The sequence below is a fragment of the Atractosteus spatula genome, chromosome 7 (assembly GCF_055471065.1).
Source record: "Atractosteus spatula isolate fAtrSpa1 chromosome 7, fAtrSpa1.hap1, whole genome shotgun sequence".
NCBI lineage: Eukaryota > Metazoa > Chordata > Actinopteri > Semionotiformes > Lepisosteidae > Atractosteus > Atractosteus spatula.
In genome coordinates this window covers 13,174,924-13,200,320 of record NC_142712.1, presented here as the reverse complement: position 1 = coordinate 13,200,320, position 25,397 = coordinate 13,174,924, and the positions used below count along the sequence as shown (strand labels likewise).

Below are 25,397 nucleotides of genomic sequence, written 5' to 3'. Positions count from 1 at the left end.
AAACCAAATGATAGAAATGAAAAAATGTTCTGAAAAAACAATGCACCAGATATACTAGCGATTTTACCAAATTTTTAAAGTCATCAATTTTTATCCATATTGTAGAAATTGCTAATATAACTTTTGAGAGTTTCATGGCTGCCTTACAGCACTTCCCTGTGTTCATTTCATTTCAGGTCCCATACAGTGTGTGCAGGTTGTAGATTGCAGAAAGCTGTTTTGAATGATTTGTAACAAGAGCGTTGTTGGGTGAAAAGAGATGTCATCCCAGCATATTCATTGTTGTAATCATAGCCTGTGTGGGCGAGGTTGTAATTTGGTTGGAGGGGTCCTGGGTTGACTTTGAGACGTCTGGTTGTGTTGTTGACCTGCCAGGTGAAGCTGGATGTCAATCTGGCAGACCTCACCAAGATTGGCAAATCCCAGAAGCACACGCTGAGCGTGGATGTGGAGGGAGGCAAGCTGGTGGTCATGAAGAAGGTGAAGGACACTCAGGAGGACTGGAACACCTTCACTCACGATAAGAGTAAGAGCTGCAGCCACACCCAGCACCCGTCTTAAAAAGACTGCTCAGCTTAAATAAAAGAAATGTCAAGCATTTAAAGCAGGTAAACAAAAGATCAAGGAATGGTTCCGATACAAGCTTGTCTCTAATGGAACATGGTAATAATAATCCCTTACACTTATATACAGTAGCGCTTTTCTGGACACTCCACTCAAAACGCTTCACAGGTGATGGGAACTCCCCTCCACCACCACCAACAATGTGCAGCACCCACCTGGGTGATGCGAAGGTAGCCAAATTTCACCAGTACACTCACCACACATCAGTAATGAAGCCAACTGATAGTTGGACATTATTATTAGGAAATTATGACTGCCAAGGAGGAATTTTGTCTGGGACACTGGGGTTAGCACCACTACTTTTTTTGAGAAGTACTCTGTGATTTTTAATGACCCAGTCAGGACCTTGGTTTTACATCTTCGAAAGACGACGCTCTTTTACAGTATAGTGTCCGCGTATACTGTACTATACTGGGGCATTAGGACCCACACAACCCACAGGGTGAGTTTTCCCTATTGGTCCCAATAACACCTCTTCCAGTAGAAACATTAGTTTTCCCAGGAGGTCTCCCATCCATGTGCTGGCCTTCTGATCAGCTTCAGTGGGCTGCCAGTTGTGAGTTGCAGGGTAATACAGCTGCTGGCTATATCACCCCCACAGTATATGGCGTTCGACACCCTAACCTCTGTGAATAATCATCTCTGTAGTTCGGCAGCTGATCAAATCCCAGCGGGTACAGAATAAGCTGGGCATCGTGTTTGAGAAGGAGAAGGACAAGAGCCAAAGGAAGGACTTCATCTTCGCCAGTGCCAAGGTAAGGGGATGCCTCAGCATGGCACTTTGGTACACTAAGGCAAACCCACGAAAAGGTTAATGTCATTTTCTTCGTCTGTCCATTTCGTCAGAAAAGGGAAGCCTTTTGCCAGCTTCTACAACTCATGAAGAATAAACATTCCAATCAAGATGAACCAGACATGATATCCATTTTCATTGGGACATGGAATATGGGTATGTATCCAGTAATTTGCAATACCTTCTGTTTTTGCAGAGGTGTAAATTAAAATGTGTCTCAACTAGAATGCATCTCATCACCATAAGAGCACCGTTACAATATTTAGCACTTAATACTCAGAAAAATGATTGTTTTATTGTTTTATTTTTAATGAAAAATTAATGTTCATTGTAAATCAAATATGCAATGCAATATTTAACCTATTATTACAGGTTACAGAGATTGAAATGGGTCTGAAAAGTATAAATGAGTCATTATTGCATTAGTCCCAGGTTATTAGATTACATGTGAAAATCGGACCTAGCTGAGAGGGACACTGTGGTGCTCTCTTCTGTTCCAGGCAGTGTACCTCCTCCCAAGAGCATGAGCTCCTGGATTCTGTCACGGGGCCTGGGGAAGACGCTGGATGAGATGACGGTCACCATCCCTCACGACATCTATGTCTTCGGCACTCAGGAGAACTCCGTCTGCGACAAGGAGTGGGTGGAGACCCTGCGCGGGGTGCTCAAGGAGTGCACGGAGATGGACTTCAAACCAGTGAGTGAGATGGACTTCCTACAATGCTGTGGTATCGGACACCACACTTCACACAATGCCAAGTTGTTAGAAACCGATGAAGGCAAAAGAAACCCCATGCTAAATAGCTTTGCCTTTTCTCTTCTAAACTGATTGTTAAAGAAGAGAGATGTAATTAGGACTCCTTTGAATCTGTGAATGAAATACCTTGGAAATTAATTTAACATAAGGGGCTAAAACAAGGTGTTGTCCCTGAAAAAGGTAATTGCTTTAGTAGATCTTATGAATGTTTGTGATCATTTAAATTTTAACAGTTTGTCTATTTTTAAGTAACTCTATTTTGGTGGCTACGCTCTCGGCTAAAACAGTCTTTGTTAATAGTCTTCTGTATTTCTGTATTCCATTAGAGCTGTCTACGCTGAATTTGATTTCTGTTTTGGGCTGTATGAATCATTGAATAGGACCAAAATCAACTTTTTGAGCACAAATACTTTTTTCCCCAAATCATTTTCTAAAGAACTGTATTAGACACTGCTGTTTTAATTGAGACTTTTTCCTGTGTTAAATCTTTCAATTATTTTTTTCTCCTCAGATTGCTATTCAGACACTATGGAATATAAAGATTGCTGTCCTTGTGAAACCAGAACATGAGAACCGGATCAGCCATGTGGGCATGTCCAGCGTTAAGACTGGGATTGCCAACACGCTGGGTAAGTTCCGGCTTGAACCAGCTGAGACCACAGGCAGGAGCTCCATGGTAACAGCAGACCTCTGTGACCGACCTGCTGTAAATTTTACTATGGGAAATTTTCCATTTGTGACAGCTCGAGCCATGCCTTGTCGAAACAGTACAGGTTTAATGTAACGACATCGAACAGGTAAATAACATCACCTACGCTCTCTAAAATGAATGCAAAAGTAATGCAAAAGCAACTTTTTTTCAATATCTTGTCAGTACAACTACTAAACAGTACATAGTTGAGTACTGTCACCCACAATTTCTAAAATGACATACAGTATGCTAAACAGTCTCTATTAACACAGAGCAGCATTTTTTTTCCCACAGCCTCTTACCTTTATTGCTGAGAGAGCTCAGCATGTTTTTGAAAAGTTGAGCTCAATAACTGCTTCTGGACCGCTGGTTATTGCCCTCTGTCCCAACAAGCTCCAGAATTCCTTATAATTCCTACTCATGCAGGTACATGCAGACTGCTGTATATTCTTCCTGGTGCACTTCCACAGTACTCCTCTGAGTCAGCCTGGACAGTGCTCAGACATTTGTAGTCATAGGAAGAATTGTTTTTTCTAGGATTTTTAATCTTACAATTCAGAGTTAGGCCTGCTCCTGTAGTTAAAATGTGATGGAAGCAGATGTGTGTGAGTGCAGCATACTTTTCAAAATAGATAATAATTGCATGTTATGTGACTTGTAATAACAACATAGTCGACACAATGACTTTATAGTATAGAATATCAGTATCGGTTTTTCTCTTTTGACTTTTGTATTAAACCACAAGATGTCCCTTGAAGCTTACCTTTGGTCGATTCTCTTTCCCTGTTTACCAAAACTTTGTTAATTATCTGGGTACTTTTCACTTCACATCATAAGTGGATTCTGCTTGTGGATCTATTTTTGCCAGCAGCCAAATAAAACAGCCAGGCCAATATTCTTTCCAAAAGAAAAGAGATGTATGTAGTGTACAATAATCTCAAGTTCTATGATTAAAATTATTATAGTTAAAATAACATCCGAAACTTGGAGGGTAATGAAGATTTTTAATTACCATTTACAGTAAATGGGGTAGGCAATTGGTACATAATTAACAAGAATGAAGAGACCTGAACACAAGTAATTTATATAAATTTATTTGCCTTTGGCTAAGGTTGTTGCTCCCTTTTTAATGTATTATGACTCTACCTTCACAAGAGATTAGTCAGAAGAATAATGCCCTTTTTTCCTCTTTTAAAGTGGAGATCCTGAAAGGGGTTCCAGTAAGTGTTTCTACATGAAGTGTGTAAAGGCTCACTCTTTCCATACGTTGGTACATGTCTTACTTTAAATCAGCGGTTCTTAACCTGCTGCCCCTCCAGTCTGCTGTTTTGAAAAATTAACAGTTAAAGAGCTGGTTGCAACAAAGTACTGCTGTGGGGCATAGGCGGAGTGTCATTGCTTTAAATAGAAGTTGTGCCTCCAGGCTTGATATGGTAATTGTCGTCTCACTCTCTCACTAGGTAACAAAGGTGCTGTCGGTGTTTCCTTCATGTTCAATGGAACATCCTTTGGGTTTGTCAACTGCCACCTGACCTCGGGCAATGAAAAGGTTGCCAGGTAACACTGCTCATTCCTTCCACTGAGTGGGTTTATGTTAACAATTGTGATAGTTTGCACATCATACGTTACCAATGCCAGCACTTTTTTAAAGGTTAGCAAATCGCACCCATCAATCAATTAGAAGAATGAACATAAATAATAAGCTGTGTTTAGTAGTAACAATGGAGTGCTGCTTTTTTTGTCCCCAGACGAAACCAGAATTACCTTGACATCCTCCGGCTCCTGTCCTTGGGAGACAAACAGCTCAGCTCCTTTGATATCTCTCTGAAATTCACTCATCTCTTCTGGTTTGGGGACCTCAATTACAGACTGGACATGGACATACAGGTGCAGTACTTGAGATCAGTGGCTCCCTGATTCTGTGGCCTTAAATATCAGGAGAAAACTAGACGGTTTTGGGTCTCCCATTATTAGAAGGGGGTCTGCAGTTCACCATCAAGACAATTCAAGTTTTGTAATTCAGAGCATCAGTTCAGTTGGCTGATTCTGCAATGTGATAGCACAGGAGAAAAATGAATGTATTGTTTGCAGAAGGTGTTTCATTTTCAACCAAAACTGTTCCGTTTTCATTTTTAAAATCTAAACAGACAATTTTGCATTTACAGTAAATGTCCTGACAATGTGTGTTCAGCAGAACAGTTTTTATTCTCTGGCTCAGTTCTTCCAAACAAATTTAATATGTACCTGAGGGTATTCCAGCCAAACATTAAAAAGCATACTTGCCAGCTGCTAACTTGCCTAGTTGGTGATACTGAGGAGAGTATGCAGCTCCTGTTATTCTCATTAATAATATGTATATATTGTTTTCACAGGAAATCTTGAATTACATCAACAGGAAGGAGTTTGATCCCTTGCTAAAAGTAGATCAGCTGAACCTGGAGAGAGAGAAGAACAAAGTGTTCCTGCGATTTGGTGTGTTCATATTGATGTGTGTGTGTACTTTATGTGTATATTTATATAAGGGTGGTTAGTGCTGTTACTTCCCAGCTCTTGGGTCCCGTGTTTGACTCTTTGCAGGTTTTTCCCTTGTTTGTGTGCGTCTTCTATAGGTGCTCAGAGTTCCTCCCACTGCTCAGAGACATGCAGGCTGGGTTTGGATTGGCTATGCGAAGTTGTCCCCTCCTCCATGGCCTCACACAGGACTATTGTCTTGTGTAGGGCAAGAACACTCACCTGCTCTCTGTCCTGCCTTGTGACCTGTGCTTTCAGGACTGCCTCTGCCACTCACTGGGACAAGCGATTTTCTGATAGTGGACAGATATCTGTGTGTAGTCTAATATACATTTATTCTATGTGTTATAGCCCCATTTGTTGGAGTCCAATGTATGATATTCTTGTGTTGGACCCTGTACAATGCAGAACCTCAAAGGAATGCAGAAGTGTAGTTATAGAGTGCAGCCCTTTGCTGCTACACCGTAAAGAGTCTTTCTGTCTGCCCTTTCAGCTGAAGATGAGATATCATATCCCCCTACCTACCGCTATGAGAGGGGCTCCCGGGACACCTATGTGTGGCAGAAACAGAAAGCAACAGGGGTAAGATGTGCACCTTGTGTTAACGTTGTTCAGGGTGGCTGATAGGAGGTGGTGATGCTTCATTGAAAGGAGCATGTACAGCCACCCCCTCTTATTTTCCTTTATTCCATGTTCGCTTTAGAGAGTCCCACCTAGTTATAGGTGGCAGAATTGGATACACTGATGGGAAGTCCCACCTTCATTACCCTAAGGTCACAGGGTCCACAATAAATCAAATACAGTATGTGATTTAATTGTTAATTTTAATTGAAAACATGTCATACATTTACAAAGGCATAAAATGCTGATAAACTGAAAATACCGCCAAAGCTTAGACAACTTGTGTCCACTGGAGTCGACACTAGTGTTCAAGAGCCTGACTGAAGATGAAAGAGGTACCAGTTCTTACAAAACAAAGCAAAGAAATTGGGGATCAAGGTTCACGTTAACTGTTCTGTTTCTGGTAGTTGCAAATGGTCTTCCTGTAAATTGCTATAGCATCATCATCATTTTGCTTTACTCTGGGCTGCAGACTCATTCTGGTTTTGCCTTAAAGGATGTGGTTTTAATAAAAAGACATGATTGTACAGACTGCAGTATATACGTTGGTGTTTTTGTGGGTTTTAGATGCGGACAAATGTTCCTTCCTGGTGCGACCGAATTCTGTGGAAGTCCTACCCTGAAACTCATATCGTGTGCAACTCCTATGGTATGTGTGTAAATATTGTCCAAACTTTTTGCACACGTTTTGATTTCATTTTTTGCAGAGGGAAGCTTACATTATTGACAGAATTGTGACACATGTCCCAGCTTTTTTAATCAAACTGGGCTTTGTTTATTCACTGTTGATAATATTGATATTCCTTGGGATTGTAAATGTCCTTTTTTTTCTGCATGAACCCTGTTTGTGCATTCACTCCAGGCTGTACGGATGAGATCGTAACGAGTGATCATTCTCCAGTGTTTGCCACATTTGAGGTGGGCGTGACCTCTCAGTTTGTCTCTAAGAAAGGTGGGTGATCCTAAAAGTTCACAGTTAGAAAATTTCAGGACCTAAAAAAATAAATGTATTGATTGCAGTTTCAGCATTAGTCATCTTATGTGTAATTGTAATGCAAATAGAGCTTAGAACATCTACTCCTCAGCTTCAGTTATCAGAGTTAAGATGGTTATAATTCATTTTTTTATTTTGCATGTTTTGACATCTTAATAACCCATTAATTTAATGAATTAATTTTCTTGTTGGAAAGAGGGAAGAGAACTTGATGAGAAGAACGGAAATGAGGATGTTGAGATGGATTCTGCAGATTTCAATGAAGGATAAGATCAGAAATGAAGAAATCCGTAGACGATGTAGGGTGGTGGATGTAGTTGAGAAGATGCGAGAGGCGAGGTTACAGTGGTATGGACATATCATGAGGAGGGACGTTGAGGAAGTAACAAAGAGGGTAATGGAATTTGAGGTGGAAGGTAACAGGGGAAGAGGCAGGCCTAGAAAGAGATGGATAGATTGTGTGAGAAAAGATATGGAGGTATGTGAAGTGAGTGAGGAAGATGTGCTCGACAGAGACAAGTGGAGAAGAGCAACCAGAGCAGCTGACCCCAGGACAGTCTGGGACTAAGGCTGTGAAAAAGAAGAAGAAGAATTTTCTTGGTTTTTTTTTCTGTGGAAACCCTTTAAGACTTCACAAAATTAAAAAAAGTAAGAACCTACGATCATGAAATAATGCTAAAATCTCACTTTCATTGTGGTGTCATTTTCTGCTGTGCCTGCTGCTTGTCAATGGCAGGGCTGCCCAAATCGTCAGAGCAGGCCTATATTGAGTTTGAGAACATTGAAGCCATCGTGAAGACCGCTAGCCGCACGAAGTTCTTCATTGAATTCTACTCTACCTGCCTGGAGGGTATGTCCTATAATGAGATATGAGCTGGGGCTTAATTAGATTGAACTGATTGAATTCTCTTCGGAGGATGCAGGATTGGGATGAGGTGGATGGACAATGGTTGTTCAAGGTGTGTTGGGGTTTTTTTTATGTCCTTTGTGTCCTTCAGGTTTCCCTAATTTTATCATTCCCGTCCCCCCCCCCCCTTGCAGAGTTTAAGAAGAGCTACGAGAACGACACTCAAAGCAGCGACAACGTGAACTTCCTGCGAGTGGGCTGGTCGTCGAAGCAGCTGACGACGGTAAGGGGCTGGCTTCTGCGCAAGACCACACCATACAGCAGAGACTTGACCTCTGGACTCTGCTCTTCATAGAAAGGCTGTGGTCTGGCCATTTGGTGCTAAGCTACTTCACTAGATAAAACACCTGCCTCAGGAAAGCCGTTGTCATTATTTGTGGCCGAGTGTAAAAGGCTAAGGAATTGGAGAGGCTTTGTGATATAAAGGTACATCTTTTCTCTCCGTGTTCTGTTCTGGTGAGTAAATGGTAGTACAGGTTTGTGGTGTATCCCATCACATTGCGTTTTGTAGTTTTGACCAAGAAAGCCTGATGCAGTGGAACTGCATCCGAAAGGTGCCATGGGTACTGATGTTAAGGGTATGTGGCTTTTTGTCTTGACATGAACCTGCAGGGCCCTGCTAAGCAGCCTGACTTTGGAGTACTTTTACCAATTTTGGTTTCTTAATGCTGAGATTTTAAAACTTCACATTGTACACTGGCAAAATAATTTGATAATGGTGTTCAGTATAGAACAAAATTGGTGGATATATGCATGTGTTTTTTATTTTATTATGTAGAGAAATATAGCATGAGTAGCCTGAAGAAACAGGTTTGAATCTCTCTGGTTGTTGTTGTTTTTAGTGATTATCTGTGGGGCTTGCTGCATTCCGCCCTGTTCCATCAGTGTAGAGAACTGTGCATTGCCATTATCTGTCTGACCTGAGTGTTTCTCTCCAGCTGAAGCCAATCCTTTCGGAAATCGAATACCTGCAGGACCAGCATCTGCTGCTAACTGTCAAATCGCTTGATGGATACGAATCTTATGGTAATTATGAAGTCTCCTTAGTAGCACATTGCATAGTATGGTCTCTGATTGACATGGTGGTGGTAAAAGTTCTTCATACGTATGTTCTGTAATGCCACATCTCAAACAGCAGATGTCACAAGGTTCCCATTATTTTGGTGCCCATTATTTTTGTTATTATATCAATGGCAGGTGAAGGACAGGAAAAGAACTTAGATGCTCTGAAAAGAGTTTTGAAAAAGTGAGCAATGACTGCAAGATATGTTGCAACTGTGCTGAAAAGGGAAGATAGCTTGAAATCTGTTTTAATCTAAGGTGCTTACACAATGCTGTGGAATGCGTTTGACATGTTTCTCTACATATAGCGAAGAGTGTGGAAACGATGAGCAGAGCTGAGCCCAGCTGTGCGGTGATGCTTTGTGCTCTGATTTGCAGGGGAGTGTGTGATCGCTCTGAAGTCTATGATCGGCAGCACTGCGCAGCAGTTCCACACCTACCTCTCTCACCGGGGGGAGGAGACGGGCAATATCCGCGGCTCGATGAGGGTGCGCGTGCCATCGGAGAGGGTGGGCACCAGAGAGCGACTGTATGGTAAGGCTGGCTTTGCTTTAACTGCATGAAGGGTCAGGAGAAAGTGAAGCTCTCAAGTCAACATGGATGTTTCAAGAGAAAAAGGCTTCCAATTAAACAGCGATTAATTTATTTGATTTATTTATTTGATAATTGATTCCCCCCCAAAGTGACTTATATTTGAACTGCTCGTACAGCAGGGAATTTTCCTGGTGCAGCTGGGAGTGCAGTACCTTACTTCAGTGAACAACAGAAGGATTTGAACCTATTACCAGTTCTGAGACCAGAGCCTTAACCACCACTCCATACTGCTGCCTAGCCATTCTCCTGAAGGGCCAGATGACTGGGGTGATTTTAAATATATTGGGAGTAATGAAGACCTTGGGAGTCACAAAAGAGTTTGTAGCAACACAGTACTAGAACTGGCCATCCGTTTCAAATGCACGTCATATTAACTATAATGTACAATACAATTAACAGTGCTATATCATATATTCCAATATTCCTTAAAGTAATGTAAAATAATACAAATGCCTGATAATTATTTAATAAAGTAAAACAACACCCAGAAGACGCAATAAAACCTTCACAGCAGCTAGCAATATTAATATTAAAGGGTAATGCTAATTATATGGTATTGCTCTCAGGTATTGTATTACTATACTATGTGAAAAGAACATTCTTTGATTTTAACACTTTGTAGCATGAACATTTTGCTTCTCTACTTTCGTTTTTACCTAATTGTTTCCTGCAGGCCAACTAATTCAGTGATCACTTTTCAGAAAGTACAATTTATACTCTGTTATATACAAATTCTAACATGATAAAGAAATGTCTGCATTTTGTAAGCATTTGCACAAAAAATGTGACATTTATTTTCTCAATAAATATATTTGTGAAGCACAGCAGTATATGTGCACAAATGTCTGTATTTTTTATTTAAATTACTGCAATGGCAGGTACTGTTTTGCTGACTTCAAAGACAGGATATTAGGTTGATGCAATAACAATTATAGCCTTAAATTAGGTTCCTCATTACATTTTTCTTTCATAAGGATCACGCTGGGAGCTGCTGATCTAATTATTAACTGTGATTTTATTTATTGAAATACCTTATCATTATTAATATTAATTCTGGTAATGCTTAATACATTCCCTAATTAAATTAGTAAAACTGCTGTCTGACCCAGAAAGTCAGGCTGACTAGCACTGTGCTTTATTTCTACAGAGTGGATCAGTGTTGATAAAGACGAAACAGGAGGTCTGAAGGGCAAGCAGTCCAGTTCCCGGGGAAGTCATGATTATGTGAAGTAGGCATCTCTCTAAATCTGATCTTTTCTGGTCTTTATCACCAATAAAAAACATAACATACACAGTCATCTCTTGTGTCAGATATGCTGGTTCTGTCAGGTTTGGTCAGCGTAAGAGCATCAGATTAGTCAAGTGAGTCTTAGTCCTCGGCTGCATCAAACATGCTGTTATTCAGCTGAAGTGCTATCATGTTTGTGATTAAGATGATCTCTTTATGTTTCAGTGAGTCCAGTCAATATTTAGATTTGGTGAGCCAGGAACTTGCATGTATTGGAAAAGAAAGGTGTGCTGTATCTGGGTAACACCGCTGCATGATCTTTCCCAACTTTATTGACCTGGAGTGAAAGCATAAAGAAACTGGGAGCAACAGGCTTTCATTTTTTTTTTTGTGTGAAGGAATAGTGGGACAGGGAGCTCTCGGTACCTGATGATAATTCATAATTTAATTCTGAAACCCCCTTTCACTGCACTCAGTGCCTTTCACGTGCTTCCTTCATAACTGTGAAAGGCTTTGTCTTTTATCTTAATTCCTGGCTGTGATGGAGACAGTAGGTTACATCTCTGATGATCACTTCCCACCTCAATGAATGTGAAAGGGAAAGCTCCTAAGACAGAAGATGATGAAAATTAGAGGTGGAAACATGTACTGCCCCCAAGTCGGGGACCTGGCAGGGATGGAGCCCTTTCTCAGCCCCTGCTTGTCCTGTTGCAGACAGTCAGTGCGCAAACACCAGCCGAACGAGCCGCTGGGGAAGGTGAATGAGGAGAACGAGAGGAACCCCTCTCACGCAGCAGGACGGCCCAGTTTCCCCCTACCCTCCACCCCCAAAGAGGAGGCCACACAGACGAGGTCTGTGGACAGCCTTGCTTCCTAGTATCCCCTATTCATGTCTGTGTTGTAATTCATTGTACATGAGGCTGTTGCATGACCAAGATTAGAGACTAGCTGTTGTAAGATTGGAAAGCAACCAAATGGTGTTTCAGTATAGCACTTATTGCAACTGCTTAATTAAAAGCTAAATAGCATGGTTCATTCCAAGATCAAAGTTTCAAACTTATCCTATGTAAGAATTTCGAAGAGGGTTGCCTTTTGTTTTTAACTCTGAAAGGCCAGACAGTTTAAATTTCTCTGTGATCGAGTCTCCTGTCGATTGGGTGGTTGTCATCGTGACCGGCTCTTTCGTTTGACCTTGTTGAATTTCAGGACGAAGCAGGACTCTGTCGAAGCAGACCCTTCCAATAGCAGGAACAGCTATAATAACCCTGCTTACTACATCCTGGAAGGTGTGCCCAATCAATCGGCTGCTCTGTCGCCGGAGCTGACGCCTGGCTCTGCCCTTCCACCCACCGGCTCCAAAGGAGCCACCTCAGGCAAGGTTAAGCCCCCCTGTGGTGGATCAATCCAGCCGCGCAGGCAGACATCTGGACGACCCCCCCGCCCTGTAAGTGAAGAGGGGTCCTCGGAGGAAGATGGGACTCACGGGGCACTTGGTGGCACGCTGAATCGGCCTCCACCAGACTTCCCACCCCCGCCTCTCCCGAAAGGCGCCGTGGAAATGACCGAGAATCCTTTCTACGCATCAAGCAAGGACATCAAGACGAGAAACCTCTATCCAGACTTGGCGGACGTTAAAATTCCAGCTCACACTAAGCCTTTGCACTCCCCCGGGTACCCCCCTCCAGTCCCCAGTGGCTCAGTGAGTACTTTCTGCCTGGACCCTTCTCCCTCCCTGGCCAGCACCCCATTCAGAAGAGGAGGGGGGGCTAGTGGCTTGGACGACCAGTCCTGCTCTGTCCTCCAGATGGCCAAGACTCTGAGCGAGGTGGAGTACCAGCCTGGTCGAGATCGCAACCCTCCTGTCCCACACAAGGCCGTGGGTCCTCCTCTCCGGGGTATGGGGCTGCCGGACTCCTGCCGCACCTTCCCGCCCCGATCTATCCATGAGAGCATCGCCGAGGACCTTCCTGAGGAGGTAAGGGCTGTGTGAGGGATGAGGGCTTAGCGCATGGATATCGATTGGCATAGCACTGTTGTCAAGCCAATGGAATAACATTTTCTTAAGAGTATAATATACCACCATTCACAATCCATTTCTTTCTGGTCAGCCAGGCATGGGGCATTGCTTTTGTTGCTTTGATGCTGTTGATCTGTTCACACATTGGCCAGAACATTTGTTCTGTTCTATGGTTTGTTTTTGACACTTGCAAAACAAGAGACCTGCTATCCCTTATTATCCTGGCGTAAGCTAACCACGCACATGCATGCGTTCTGAATCTGCAATGCAGAAAATTTGGAAGACATGCAGGAAACATTCAAAACCCATATAGTCTTCAGAACTAGGGGGGAGTCAGTTCAAAACAGGAGATAACTTCTGAAACAAACTACTAAGCCATATCGTTGAACCTAATACACTTGGGGTTAGGGGTGTTACCCCAGCATGCTTGTAGTTGATTGTGGTTTGAAGGCGGCAGCACGGTGATGCAGTGGTGAGCCCTGCTGCCTCGCGGCACCAGGGCCCTGGGTTCAGTGCGGAACCCGGGGTGCTGTCTGTAGCTGGGGAAACAGAGAGTGAAAACTGAAAGCCCCTCGCTGTGCTCAGGGTTGCTGGCAGGGGGGCAGCAGCAGCTCCAGTCTCTCCGTGGAGTCCAGCGTGGGCGAGTGGCTGCAGAGGCTGGGCCTGGAGCGCTACGAGGAAGGGCTGCTGCACAACGGCTGGGACGACCTGGAGTTCCTCAGGTGAGATGCCAGAGTGGCCGTTTGGTGTCATGCCCCTGGACTCCGAGGATTGGTGTGCAGTGAAGGTTTAAGAGAGTCAGCTTGCAGGCCCTCCCCCCTTCTCACTATGCAGAAAAATGGGGACAGTCTACCACAATTTCAGGATAAATGGTAAATGGTCTTTTGAATTTCATCCTGAAAAGCACAAATAAAGCATGTGGGCATCCGTGATGCTGTTTCATTTCTAGGAAGAAGTGGTGTAAATTATCTGTGATTGTAATTTTAACCTGGCCCTAATCCACTCTCCTTGGTTACCCTTCACATCATCCTTGTTGGTTAATTAAGGGGAAGGACAAAACTGATGGCTCATCATCCAATCCCCTTTCTCGGCAGTGACATCACGGAGGAGGACCTGGAGGAGGCGGGAGTTCTCGACCCCGCCCATAAGAAGATCCTGCTGGAGAGCCTGAAGCAGCAGCAGAAATAGTCCTGTCAGCACTGGGCCTTCTGCCCAGGAATTGCACTGTAGTTCTTTTCATGAACAATATTAATATTGAGAAAACCTTTTTTTTAAATCTATGTCCCTAAAACGTTGTTATTAATATTACCTTTATTTAAAATGTGCCCTTTAATCCAACACCACTACATGCACCCCCTCTTCATATTTTTTGGGGGGTTTAAAAACCATCTTATCAGGACTTCTTTAAGGTAATAAAATCAGCCTCTGTTTCAGAGAACTGTACCAAATGCAGAAGACGGACCATCTCTGTATTATTTTGCTGTTTTGTGGGAAAGGGAAAGATTTTAAACCAAATTAGCACCAGTGACACACCTTGAGTTTTCTTGCAACCCGAGTAGTGTTAGCTCTCCTGCTTTGTTACTTTCCATGTGTGGGAGATGTGAGACTGAATCTCAGGTGACCTGATCCTGGCCTGTCTGAAAGCTGAATGGGCAAAATCTGCTGGCTGAAGGCCACCTTATGTCTTCTGTCCTTCCAGGGAGTACCCAGCGTATGTTGTTTGTCTCACAGAATCTGGGACATCGCAGAACGCCCGACTAGAATACAGGGGGCTGATATCTTGTGCCCGCTGATCTAGTCTACCTGCCTAACCCAAATATAGGGTGCTGAATCTAAAACACGATACTGTGTGACCGAGTATCACTGTGTCAGATTTAACTGTTTTAAGGATTAGAATGATGTAACTCCAATAGCTCACAAGTAACTACTTATATTTTGAAGATACACAGAGGACAGACGGGGAGGTGTGATTTCCTGCAGCTTTACGATCAATGGGAACAGTTGTAATATGCTTAGGGTGCCAAACAGATTGACAAGATTTGGACAGTCTTTGCTTTATGGGCTTCAGGTTGTAGGTCTTTATTCTCCTGGTTCTGCTGTTGTCGAAAACTATATTGAGCGAGGTTAATGCATGGGCTGATAATTGCACCATGATATCCCAGTACACAATAGGTAAGTATCTACATGTAACCAGGGAGAACTACAGGCTCTCTCAGGCTTGTAGTAAAAAAAAATACCATTCTAAGTATTTCCACTAGAGGGAGCTGCTAGATTTAAAATCCATAGCTAGAGGGAAAATCTTGATACATCTCCAAAACAGGATTGAAATGTTTGAATACATTATTCGGTAAAGGGAAATCTACAACACAGCTAATAATGATGTAATTAGAAAGCATGACAGTAGGTTCAGCATTTCAAACACTATCCTTTTTATTTTTATATTGTGGTCTATCAAAGAACTTCATTTTTCTCATTTTCACCTCTGGGTCATATCTCGCCCCATATCTCGTCATATCTGGGTTGTGCAGTTAGAGACTGGTTACAAGGTCTCCAGAGAATCGGTCAGGAATCACCAAAAATGAGTGATGTATCTGACTTTCTTAAAGAATTAGTTGTTTTTGTTTAGTGGTTAACTATATTAGTGATGTGCATGTACTGTACAAAGAGATACATCTAAAAGTTCCAGATTTCCCTAATGTTATCTGTGATCCGAATAAAACCTTTTCATTTCTTAATTGGTAGCAGAAAGGTTGTTTGTGTATTTACCACACACTTATCAATGCAGTAAAGAATAAATGCAAATGGCAGAAAATGAGACTGCCTCACTGGGAGAAAAGCAGCAAAGCGTTAATACCTCTAAAACTCCTGGAGGTCTCCTGGTGTCCCATGGCTTTTTTTTCTCTTGTACTGTATTGTTTGAGTTCTCCCATGACTTGTACCAGCACCTGTCTATTTTCTGCACACCTTTATCAAGTTCTCTTCTTGTCAGGAGACACACTGGAAATATTCATTCTTAAGCCTTACCTCCCTTGTCTCTAATTCTCTATGCTGCTGTTTTATAAAATAGGAGCACTGTACATAGTACATTGAAATGAAAACAAGAAGGTGTAGACTATTTTGTTCCATGTGTTTAGAACATTGTTCACAAATGAGCCATTTATTGAGATCTGAAATTTCTGTACTGGTGGTAGTCTCACCTCAGCAGACCTTACATGTATTTTCCTTTCTCAGTTGGTGAATACTGAAATTATTACATTTATGTGCCTTTCAAAAGGTTGTATCTGAAAGCCATTTGAAGTCCTTACAATGAGGCTGTGTGACAGGCCATATCAATGAAAGAATTTCCTTAATGACTGACTTGATCAGTATTTGGGGCAGTTAAACAGGGATCTTGGATGGCATGACCATTGGAAGGCTGCAGAACTGCATGGGTCTCACTGAAATTTTTGTGCCAGGCTTCTCTTTGCTAGGATTCTAGTCTGATGCTCTCCATGTCTGAGCTCCGTGAGCAGATGCTTTGAGACACTGCCAGCTCCCTTCATTAACATGACTGCTTTGTTGCAAGTCATGTAAAGAGACAGCCCTTGTTAAAATTGTCTTGTATCTACAATAGGAAAACGATTGAGACCATTGATACCTCACACTAAATAACTGTCCTTACTGATTCGCTCTTCAAAGCAGTGTCGTATTCGCCAAGTTAAATTGGCTTGTGTTTTGTGTTTGTGATAAAGTTCTGAGGGCATTTACATTTTCATTCTGCCTTTGCAATTCTTCCACGCCTTGGATGTTTTATATTTTAGTTCCTGATGGTCTTGTACATAGTTTTCATTCATTTTAATGGAAAAGGAGTGAAGTGTCAAAACCGAGGCTGAATTCTCCAGTTACTATTTGAGTACAGAATCTATGCATCACAGTTTTTCTGCTTTTTTTTTCCCTTGTCATACTTCTGCCATTGTCTGTTGCTTTGTAAATGTGATGATGTTTGTGAAAACACAGCTGTCTGAGTATTTTGTTGGGTCTAGTGTGTTACTTTACCAAATATAACATGTAGTAACAAAAGATCTGTTTTGCATTCTGTACAATAGGCGTTTCCAGATATTGAAAATCAACCACCTCAATAGCTACCTTTTTTTAAAGCCTCCATCTTCCAAGTGTTTTTTTTTCTCTTCATAAATGTGGCTGTTATATAGAAGCAACTATCTTTTTTTGTCTTAATTTAAAGTTCTAATCTCTAAACTTTTAAATACATTTCAGACCTTATTTTGGCTGTGTTGAAATTGTTTGTATTTGCTAACTTAGAGATCTTGTCTTCTTAAATTAATATTTTGGGTTGACTGTAAGCACTCCTTTTTCAACCAATAAAACTAAGTTTTAACATTTAACTGCTGGAAATGGTTTATGAATCAGTTTTCGACAGTCTGTGTGGGATTTAAGTTGTTACGTTAGTAATTACATAGTGGTTTGATCAGGACTGTGTATTTTGCAGTTAAAAAAAATCTAAATATTATGACCACCAAAGAAAGGGAAGAGTATTTAATATTTTATGATAATGTAACATTTATCACACATTAGAAAAAATATACAATGTTTAAGCATGTAGGGTTTTGAGTTCTGGGTCTTATTAGCAGCTGTACAGTGTTTAAAGTCTACCATCCTCTACTAATATAGACTCTTCTTTAAACAAATGTAAACCACAGTACAGTCAGGAACACCTCAAATTCAGCACAAAGCAACATCCGTCCTTTATGCAGAATGAAGGAGCGCCGATGGCAGTGCATTCTCACCAAACAGAGTCTCGTCCTTCAGCCCTGACTGTCCCTGGTTCTAGACATTGTAACTGAAAAGCATTTACATCCAGCAATAGAAAGCAAATCTTACATCACCTACATATCCAGTTTTCTCTTCAGAAGACTTTTTTTCCCCCCCAATCACTTGAAAAGCTTAGATGTTGATGAAGTTGAAACCGTTTTAAGGAACAGCCTTCAGTCCTCAAGCCTGGCCTTCGTTCAGGCACTTTGGCCAAGATGATACGCGCCTCTGTATCATTCTTCTCTTGGTACTGCACATTTGGAAAAACTTTGAAAGCACAAAGTACTTGGACGTTAATAACGTGTCCGACATCTAAATGACATCACCCAAAACAGTAGTTTTAAGTGCTGAGTTTTAAGAGTTGATTTTTTCCCCTGGCTTACTTGTCTTTCCTCCCAGTGACCTTAGCTGTCAACATGTAATGGTGATCTGCTGGAGTAAAATGTCCATTTGAGCCCTGTGTATTTAATTTTGGGAATACCAGATTAGGAAAGTACCATCAAAGTCACCTTGACGACATACAACTCCGTCACCATAAGAAAATTTTGGCCGTGACAAAAAGATGAGAATTGCTTGCCTTCTCACCAGTCACTTCCAATAGAACACTAGTAGTGTTAATCATTACTTTCACAAAGAGTTAAATACAAGATGCTCTGTCAACAGGGTACAGCAAGCGTTATATTGTTTGGAAAATGTACTCATTAAAGGACTGAATTGTAGAGCCAAGGAAAAAAAGCCTTCTGTCAAACTGCAAGCTTATATAAATTGTCTTTGGAATGTCAGAATTGTTACTGCAACTTAAAACCTCACTATCTAATATTTATATTCTATTTACAAATATTTAAGTTACAATATTTTATAACTATATTAAAAAAGATATGACTAACTAAAGGTCACATATGGTTTTGTTCAATAAATTATTCTGCTCTTATTTTTTAATGTTATTGGGTCACATAATTTATTAAATTAAAACTAAGGAAACCGAGTTCTCTCCCACGTTAGTTTTATAGAAGACTAAATGTGCTGTTCTTGAGAACTCCACTGCTGTCAGTACTTGTGGTGCAAGAATCAGTAATTGCCATTTTTCCTCTTTCAGATATTGTTTTGGATTATTGCTTTAGGATTTACAGTGTCCTGATCACTAGAAAGCACATAACCCCACCTGCAAGTTATTGGTAACACAGAGTGAATCTATGAATCACTAGAACGTACAGTGTATGAAAGGTAAGGATTCAAACAAATGCTGAGTATGTGAGAAAAATCATTGCTTTCTCTTGTTTCAGAGAACAGGACTGAATAAATGTTACAAACATAAATAGTTAAATAAAAGAAAAATTCCCCAAAACAATGCCTGACATAATTTGAATCTTTGACCAGAGTATGTTGAAGGGGAGCTGTGCTTACTGATTAACAGTGGACAGTTTTTTTCACTTTTAGAGAATTCTAGGGACCTCATTTCTTTTGTTTGTTCATTTCAAACTTGGCAGGAATTAATATAATGCAGACCCAAGTAGTTCCCAATAAGTCTCTTCCATCCCCACAGGCAGAAGGACAGAAATTCGAGGGGCACACTGAAATACAAGGAGCCTGAACCAGCATTTCCTTGACAAACTGCAGCTTATAAGAGACAACAAACACCAAGGGGTCCAGTTCTAGAACTGTCCGAGGCTTTTCTCGACCTGTATCCTAAACTACAAACACTTTTGTGGCAATAACAGTTGGAGGAGACGGGGTGGTAGTACTGTTTGGTTATTTCGGACACGCATTCTCCCCCTCTGTGACTGTCCGGGTGAAATAAATTAAAGGAGTCCAGCTCATTAAGGAGTTCTGCAGAGTTCTAGAAGAGGTTTGTCTTGAGAGTGTTGGGCTTCCGATGGAAAGTGGACAGCACGCCAGCAAAGGGGCCCGCCATGCTGTCCGAGGGCTGCCAGGCCTTCAAAAGGTCAGAGCCTTGGACTCCAGTGGGGTTCACCCCCCCGCTGCTTGCGGAGCCGATGCTAGGCCAGCCTGGGGATTTGAGGCCCTGGGGGACTGCTGAGGAGGTGTTCACAAAACCCACCCCCGCTGTTGACACGGAGACCGGGCTGGGGCTCAGGCTGCTCCCAGGGCTACCCATGTTTCCTGAGCTGGGAAGAGAAGCGGTGCTGTCCGGAGTCGGGCTGCAGGTCGACTCCTTCGATTCATCGTCCTCGGACGAGGACCGGGGCTCGCCCTTCTTGGCTCCTGCGCTTCCGTTACCCCCAGCCGCGCCGCCGTTTCCTTTCGAGTTGGCGGCCCGCTCCTGTTTGCGGAACTTGGCTCGTCTGTTCTGGAACCAAACCTGCAGAAACGAGGAAACGCAAAGTGAGCCATCAGTGCGGTATTTGCGCAGTCCTCGCACTGCTTTTCTCCTTTGCTCTGCACAATTCAGCAACGGTTTTTAGGTCTTTCACAGTCATTTGTTTCCATCACATATTACTAGGTGCACCTGCTCCACAATTCAGGAATGTTGTTGCGTCATAAAGTTTTTTTTACTTAAAATATATCAAATGAAGGGCACAAATGGAAACAGGTACACTTCTCGGTAATCTTACCAGTGAGCTCTTGCTTCCTTTAATCGTGCAGTTTAGAAGTTATTCACTACGTACTTTACTAAATCCATGAAATCCTGGGTCTGTACAGGTGGGTTTACTGCGGAATTTGCTCCTCACCTGGACTCGAGCTTCAGTGAGGTCGATTTTCAGAGCCAGTTCTTCCCTGGTGTAAATGTCAGGGTAGTGAGTCTCCGCGAACACTCTCTCCAGCTCTTTCAGCTGCGAGCTGGTGAAGGTCGTGCGGATGCGTCTCTGTTTGCGCTTCTCGTTCAGCCCCGAAGGGTCCGAAAAGAATTTGTAGGGCACTGGGGAGAAAAAAATGTTGCATGGATTAAAACAATGCACCCAATTAAAAAGCGACACACCGCTTGCCGCGACTGTATGTTGAACACTTACACACCGTTGGCTGGTGAACCCTGAAGTCAGCCCACCGACTCAGCCATCCTGTCGAGCCCTTGTGACACTGGTGTAGCAGCCTGCTGCTAACTGAACACAACCTTGGACGAAACTTGTCTAACAATCTTAAAATACTACCATTCTTCATATGTATGTAAAAACATAGCAACGCAGGCAAACGTGAAAAGGGTCGATAGCTACTGGCATCCTATTTTCAATTATAATGATAGAATTTTTAGTGCTACAATATCTTTTTCCTTCTACTGAATTTTCTTTTCACTGTGTTAGTATAAATTGCTTAACGGTACTGGTAGAGTGTATGCGTATACATTGGTATGTGCATCACAAGACTTGTATTTACTGTAAACGTAGTGTTTTTCCTCTCATCGTTGGTTATAGACCATCTCCTTATTCAAACCGGAATGTACGGTAAGATTTCGCTTTCTCTAGATTAAGAATAGTCATTGGCCACGACCGCTGTCAAATGAGAACTCCAACATTGCCAACTATACCAGTTTGAACACTCGTTATCTTGCCGTCGGCCTACAATAAAACGTCTTACAATTCAAGGAAAAGACGTGCTTTTTTTTACATTCAAGAACAGAAAATGGTGCAAGTCATCGAATTTGTGATGTTTTTCTCCCCCGAATTACAGTACGAATGCAACAGTCAGCATTTGGATTTCTGTCTAGACGCCTCTGTGGTATTGTATCGCCACGTTGTTCACATTTTCTCTTCAGAAGTAATTATTTTGTGCAAAAATAACATTCCATTGAAAAATTGCAGGCGCCGAGGGACCACTGCTTCAATGCTGAGTTCCTCAATAGGCCTGAAGGACTGTAGGTGTAGGGTCAGACGTGAAGGCTTAAGTGTTTGTAGGTTTGTAGTATTGCTTATAATTTCTATATAAAAGGCTATTTTGACCATGCGGTCGGTGACAGAATATACAACATTTAAACAAGAACTAGTTAATTTGTTTGGAATGAGCTGGTAATGAGAGTTTTCGGTAAACATTTGCAGGAATGTACCCCCGGCTCCTACAACAATATTATTCATTTCCGTATTGACGTACAGTACTGTAATATACTTCTTTCATACCTTCCAGAAACCTCGTATTAAAGCCTAATAGTAAAAATGCATTGCAGAAATGATTTAAACTGAAAAACAACGAATCAACGTTCATTGCAGAATTGTATTGGGCGTTACACGCCCCAATCTCAACTTTGCAACTTCAGATCCGCATTGCGTCTGTAAATAATAATAATATAATGGAGAAAAGCTTTATTGAAGTGTAACACATAAATTGCGTTGAGAATATCAATTTTGTGTCGAATTTAACACTTCTGTTCTTAACCTTTGTGAATGCCTTTTGTGAAGTCAACACATGACTTGCACTGAAAAAAACTTAATGTGATGTTGTGTTGCTTTTACCTCAAAACTGTTTTGATTATTGAAAGCACTGATATAGTGGATTTTAACATTATTCATTTATGGATTCTTGAGTTCTTATATTGTATTAGAGGAACATGAATATACTTATTGGGTGATTTTTAAATACGAGTTAGTTTAGTCCAAGAAAGATTACTGCTTTTAAATACGTTTTTCATCATATGTTATATGATCATTAACACTTTTAAATCACTATTTTGTATATATTAGAAAATGGTTTACGAATTTGCGAACAATCAGAAATAGATTTTTAAAAGCCGTAAATTTACAAGTACATTTAATCTGCAAAGGTCACGTGCCTCGTTCACCTATCCATTGAAGGGTACACTTCACCCAAGATGAATATAATCACCTTTTCTTTCATTACACTCCAGTGGGTGTTGAATTCTTCAATTCTGTGAGGAAAATGTATGTTCATAAGCTCTGTTACACTAAACTCTTTCTGGCTAATTCTTAGCTGCTCTAATCACGTTTCCGTGGTCGAATTAAGAAATCACGAATATCCCTTCATCTTTTCCATTAAATATCCCTCAATTACAACGTTTTCATTTATTAATCGATTTAACAGGGCCTTTTGGTCATGCATTCTTTGAGATATAATACAAAATATTTCTACAGTTCTGAGTTTACATGATGTATAAAGTATATAAAAATAATGATGTTCAAGCAGGTACTGTAGCTGCGTCAGCATGCATAGGCTGCAAAGGAACAAGCAAAGGTTTATTCCATGCAGAAAAGAGAAGAAAAGCACCCATAACGTTTCGGCTGTGGAGCCTTCTTCGGGTGTATAAGAATAATTCTATACATAATGCTCTACGACTTGATTAGGTTACCCCTGTTTAAAATACTTGTTATCCGCTGTAGCCTGTGGCGGCGAGCAGATATGTTACAGACAAATTTACCTGTAGAGTAAGGAGCGGGCTGGTGGTCTCTCAAGGCACCCAGCGTGCAGCTGGCGGTGCTGAGGGGAGGGCAGCCCGGGTTGGCGCCGAAGCTGGTCCGGATGGGGTTGTACTGGAAAGTGTTGGTTTGGCTGCAGGAGTTGAAATCCGCATAGGCCGAGGCTTCCATCGCTGCCATGCAAGAGTCGTAGGTGTTCAGGTAAGAGTAATCCATTTTGTACATGAGAGGCAGCACAGCAGACTCTGGCGAGCGAGTTTTACCGGCGAGTGCGAGTTCTGGCAACAAATGGGGAAAGGGCGAGAACCGGGCGAATTCGCGGCATAAAAAGGATAGTCCAACTTTTCTTGTGTGGCGCACCGTCGGAATGAGACGTCTTGAGTGCAGTCCAAATGTTGCAGTTTCTCGGTTCTGACAGCTTGCGCCCTCTCTCTCCCTCTCTTTTTATCTCCCTCGCACGCACCCACTTTCCTCGTTTTCTGCTCCCTGACTGTCTCCGCTATCTTGAGCTCTCTTTGACAGCGCACTGCTCCGCCTGTGCAGCTAGTGGTGTTTATATTAAACTTGGCAGTCTTTGCAGACAATGGCGAGGCGGTGGTCTCTTTACATGACAATATCTCCCCAGTCTATTGGGGGCATTACTAGTGGACAGCTCCCTCCCACTTCTCATGCATTACTAATTCACAATTAACCCTTTCTCGGAAGCTGCTATATAGATTATGTATACTACTATTATACGTTTAGCAGTGTTTGGAGTTAGAGACGTTTTAGTGTTTAGCCCTTCTTATAGATTTTCTGTAGCTTTTTGTCGACTGCCACTTTTATGTTAAAACTGTTTTGCTGTAGGCTTTCATGAAAGCTTTTCATTTCCAGTATCGATACACAACATTATATTTTTAAAAAATCATCCGATTTCACCATATGACACAGAATGTTATTCCGTGGAAGTCACATTTGTAAACTCCACTGGCGCTGGCCAATTGTTTTAGATGGTAGTGCAGTGTCATCAGCTGTGATTCCGAGCAAATTTGATCTCTCAGGTAACATTTTGAAGTGGGAAGAACTACCCCCTTGCCTTAAATTTCAAAACGTTTATAGGACAGCGTTGTGAATGTATTATTTCGTTTTTATGGTAGGACAACGTCTACGGCTATGTAGTGATATTTCTGAGCAAAGTGGTGGCATTTCTCTTCATAGCAAGAGTTATTAAATATTACAAACGGCAAAGACTGATGAAACACGGTAAAATAGCGAATGATAGGTAACCTTAAGAAACAAAGATGAAGTAAGCCTCGATGCCAGAAGCTACATAGTGCACTGATTTCCCAGTGCTCTGTGTTAACAATTTAACTTATGGGATTAAATTAAAGGCTTTTCATTCGGGAAGAAAATATTGACTTTCATGTGTGAAATTAATTAAGGAGGTAAATACTTGATATTGTTTTACTTGAAATTAATTGCCAGCGTTCATCTATATTTCATTGGCTCGAACAGTACTTAAAACAATTTAATGACATTTTAACGTTGTAAATGAAGCGAATTGAGCTGCCCGAGGAGTCTCTTATCACATTATGATTGTTTGACCAGTGAACTGTTTTCATACCATCACTCCCATAATTTTGTTCTATGACGAGTATGGGTTTACGCTTTTATGAAATCCCAATTTAATTAAATTCTAGTTAAAAATCGATCAAATTTGTGGTTTGTCGTCCCCTTGCTGTCCTCTGAAATTTTACTATAATTTAGCAATACAGTTGTAAAGCAACTGATGTGGTCGTTTGAATATTTTAGTATTCAAACGGAGAAATCCACGGAGTCTGTAATGATAAAAGTGGAGTCAATACATTGCTGTCCAATATTACACATTATGTGGGCTTTTGGAAATTAATTTCGTGGAATATTTTTCATAATAATTATTACAATTACTCCAGAATGGAGCAGCGCTTAGTAAAGAACTGTAAAGAGTAATAGATACCAGACTGCATCAAAATAAGATTAAAATGTACTGTAGACCAAAATACAATTCGACATCTTTCCGATGTACTTTTAATAAATACGCTTGCGATATTCATAGCATTAAATATTCAGTATTTTTAAGACAAGACGTATGTTGCTTTATGTGGTCTGTGTCTCTTAAAGGACTCGCTATCTTTGCCTCACCTTTTTCTTGTTTTGATTTGTGCTCTGTGACAGTTCTGTTTATATTTGTCACTTTCGCAGAATTATTTTTCTCTGCCACAGTGGTAACTTAAAGGTAGCATCAAGTCAAAGGCTCGTAGGCTCGTTTTACATGAAAAAACATTACTTTCAGATGCGTTTTAAGATGACTAGTTTGATGTATTTCGGCGTTCGTCAAATCACTTGTTATGTGAAGCCTGCTGGATACAAGTCTTCACTGAAGGTTCCGGGTAATGTATACCTATCAGGACTGTGTTTGAAGCATGAAGACATTAAATAGCTCATGATAGTGA

At 41.4% G+C, this 25,397-nt stretch overlaps 2 protein-coding genes across 3 annotated transcripts in view; one reads left to right on the top strand and one right to left on the bottom strand.

The window, feature by feature from the left end:
• inppl1a (inositol polyphosphate phosphatase-like 1a) overlaps positions 1-17,181 on the top strand; it is a 51,175-nt gene extending 33,994 nt beyond the window's left edge. Inside the window, exons 9-28 of one of the 2 annotated variants that reach the window (XM_088921334.1) lie at positions 376-526; positions 1,273-1,379; positions 1,471-1,573; positions 1,918-2,114; positions 2,686-2,803; positions 4,326-4,422; positions 4,614-4,752; positions 5,238-5,337; positions 5,870-5,958; positions 6,565-6,646; positions 6,860-6,949; positions 7,728-7,841; positions 8,033-8,121; positions 8,837-8,924; positions 9,339-9,494; positions 10,702-10,783; positions 11,497-11,634; positions 11,989-12,757; positions 13,385-13,521; positions 13,894-17,181. In XM_088921334.1, coding sequence (XP_088777460.1) covers positions 376-526; positions 1,273-1,379; positions 1,471-1,573; positions 1,918-2,114; positions 2,686-2,803; positions 4,326-4,422; positions 4,614-4,752; positions 5,238-5,337; positions 5,870-5,958; positions 6,565-6,646; positions 6,860-6,949; positions 7,728-7,841; positions 8,033-8,121; positions 8,837-8,924; positions 9,339-9,494; positions 10,702-10,783; positions 11,497-11,634; positions 11,989-12,757; positions 13,385-13,521; positions 13,894-13,987 — 2,940 coding nt within the window. In that variant the 3' untranslated portion in view covers positions 13,988-17,181. The remainder of the gene's footprint in view (positions 1-375; positions 527-1,272; positions 1,380-1,470; positions 1,574-1,917; positions 2,115-2,685; positions 2,804-4,325; positions 4,423-4,613; positions 4,753-5,237; positions 5,338-5,869; positions 5,959-6,564; positions 6,647-6,859; positions 6,950-7,727; positions 7,842-8,032; positions 8,122-8,836; positions 8,925-9,338; positions 9,495-10,701; positions 10,784-11,496; positions 11,635-11,988; positions 12,758-13,384; positions 13,522-13,893) is intronic. The other variant, XM_088921335.1, reaches the window with a different exon arrangement.
• Positions 17,182-19,445: 2,264 nt separating this feature from the next.
• phox2a (paired like homeobox 2A) lies at positions 19,446-23,151 on the bottom strand. Its single transcript, XM_088922198.1, has 3 exons — positions 22,929-23,151; positions 20,299-20,486; positions 19,446-19,928 (listed from the first exon to the last, which is right to left on the bottom strand). The coding sequence occupies exons 1-3, from the start codon at positions 23,149-23,151 to the stop codon at positions 19,446-19,448; spliced, it is 894 nt and encodes a 297-aa protein (XP_088778324.1).
• Between the last annotated feature and the right edge of the window lie 2,246 nt (positions 23,152-25,397).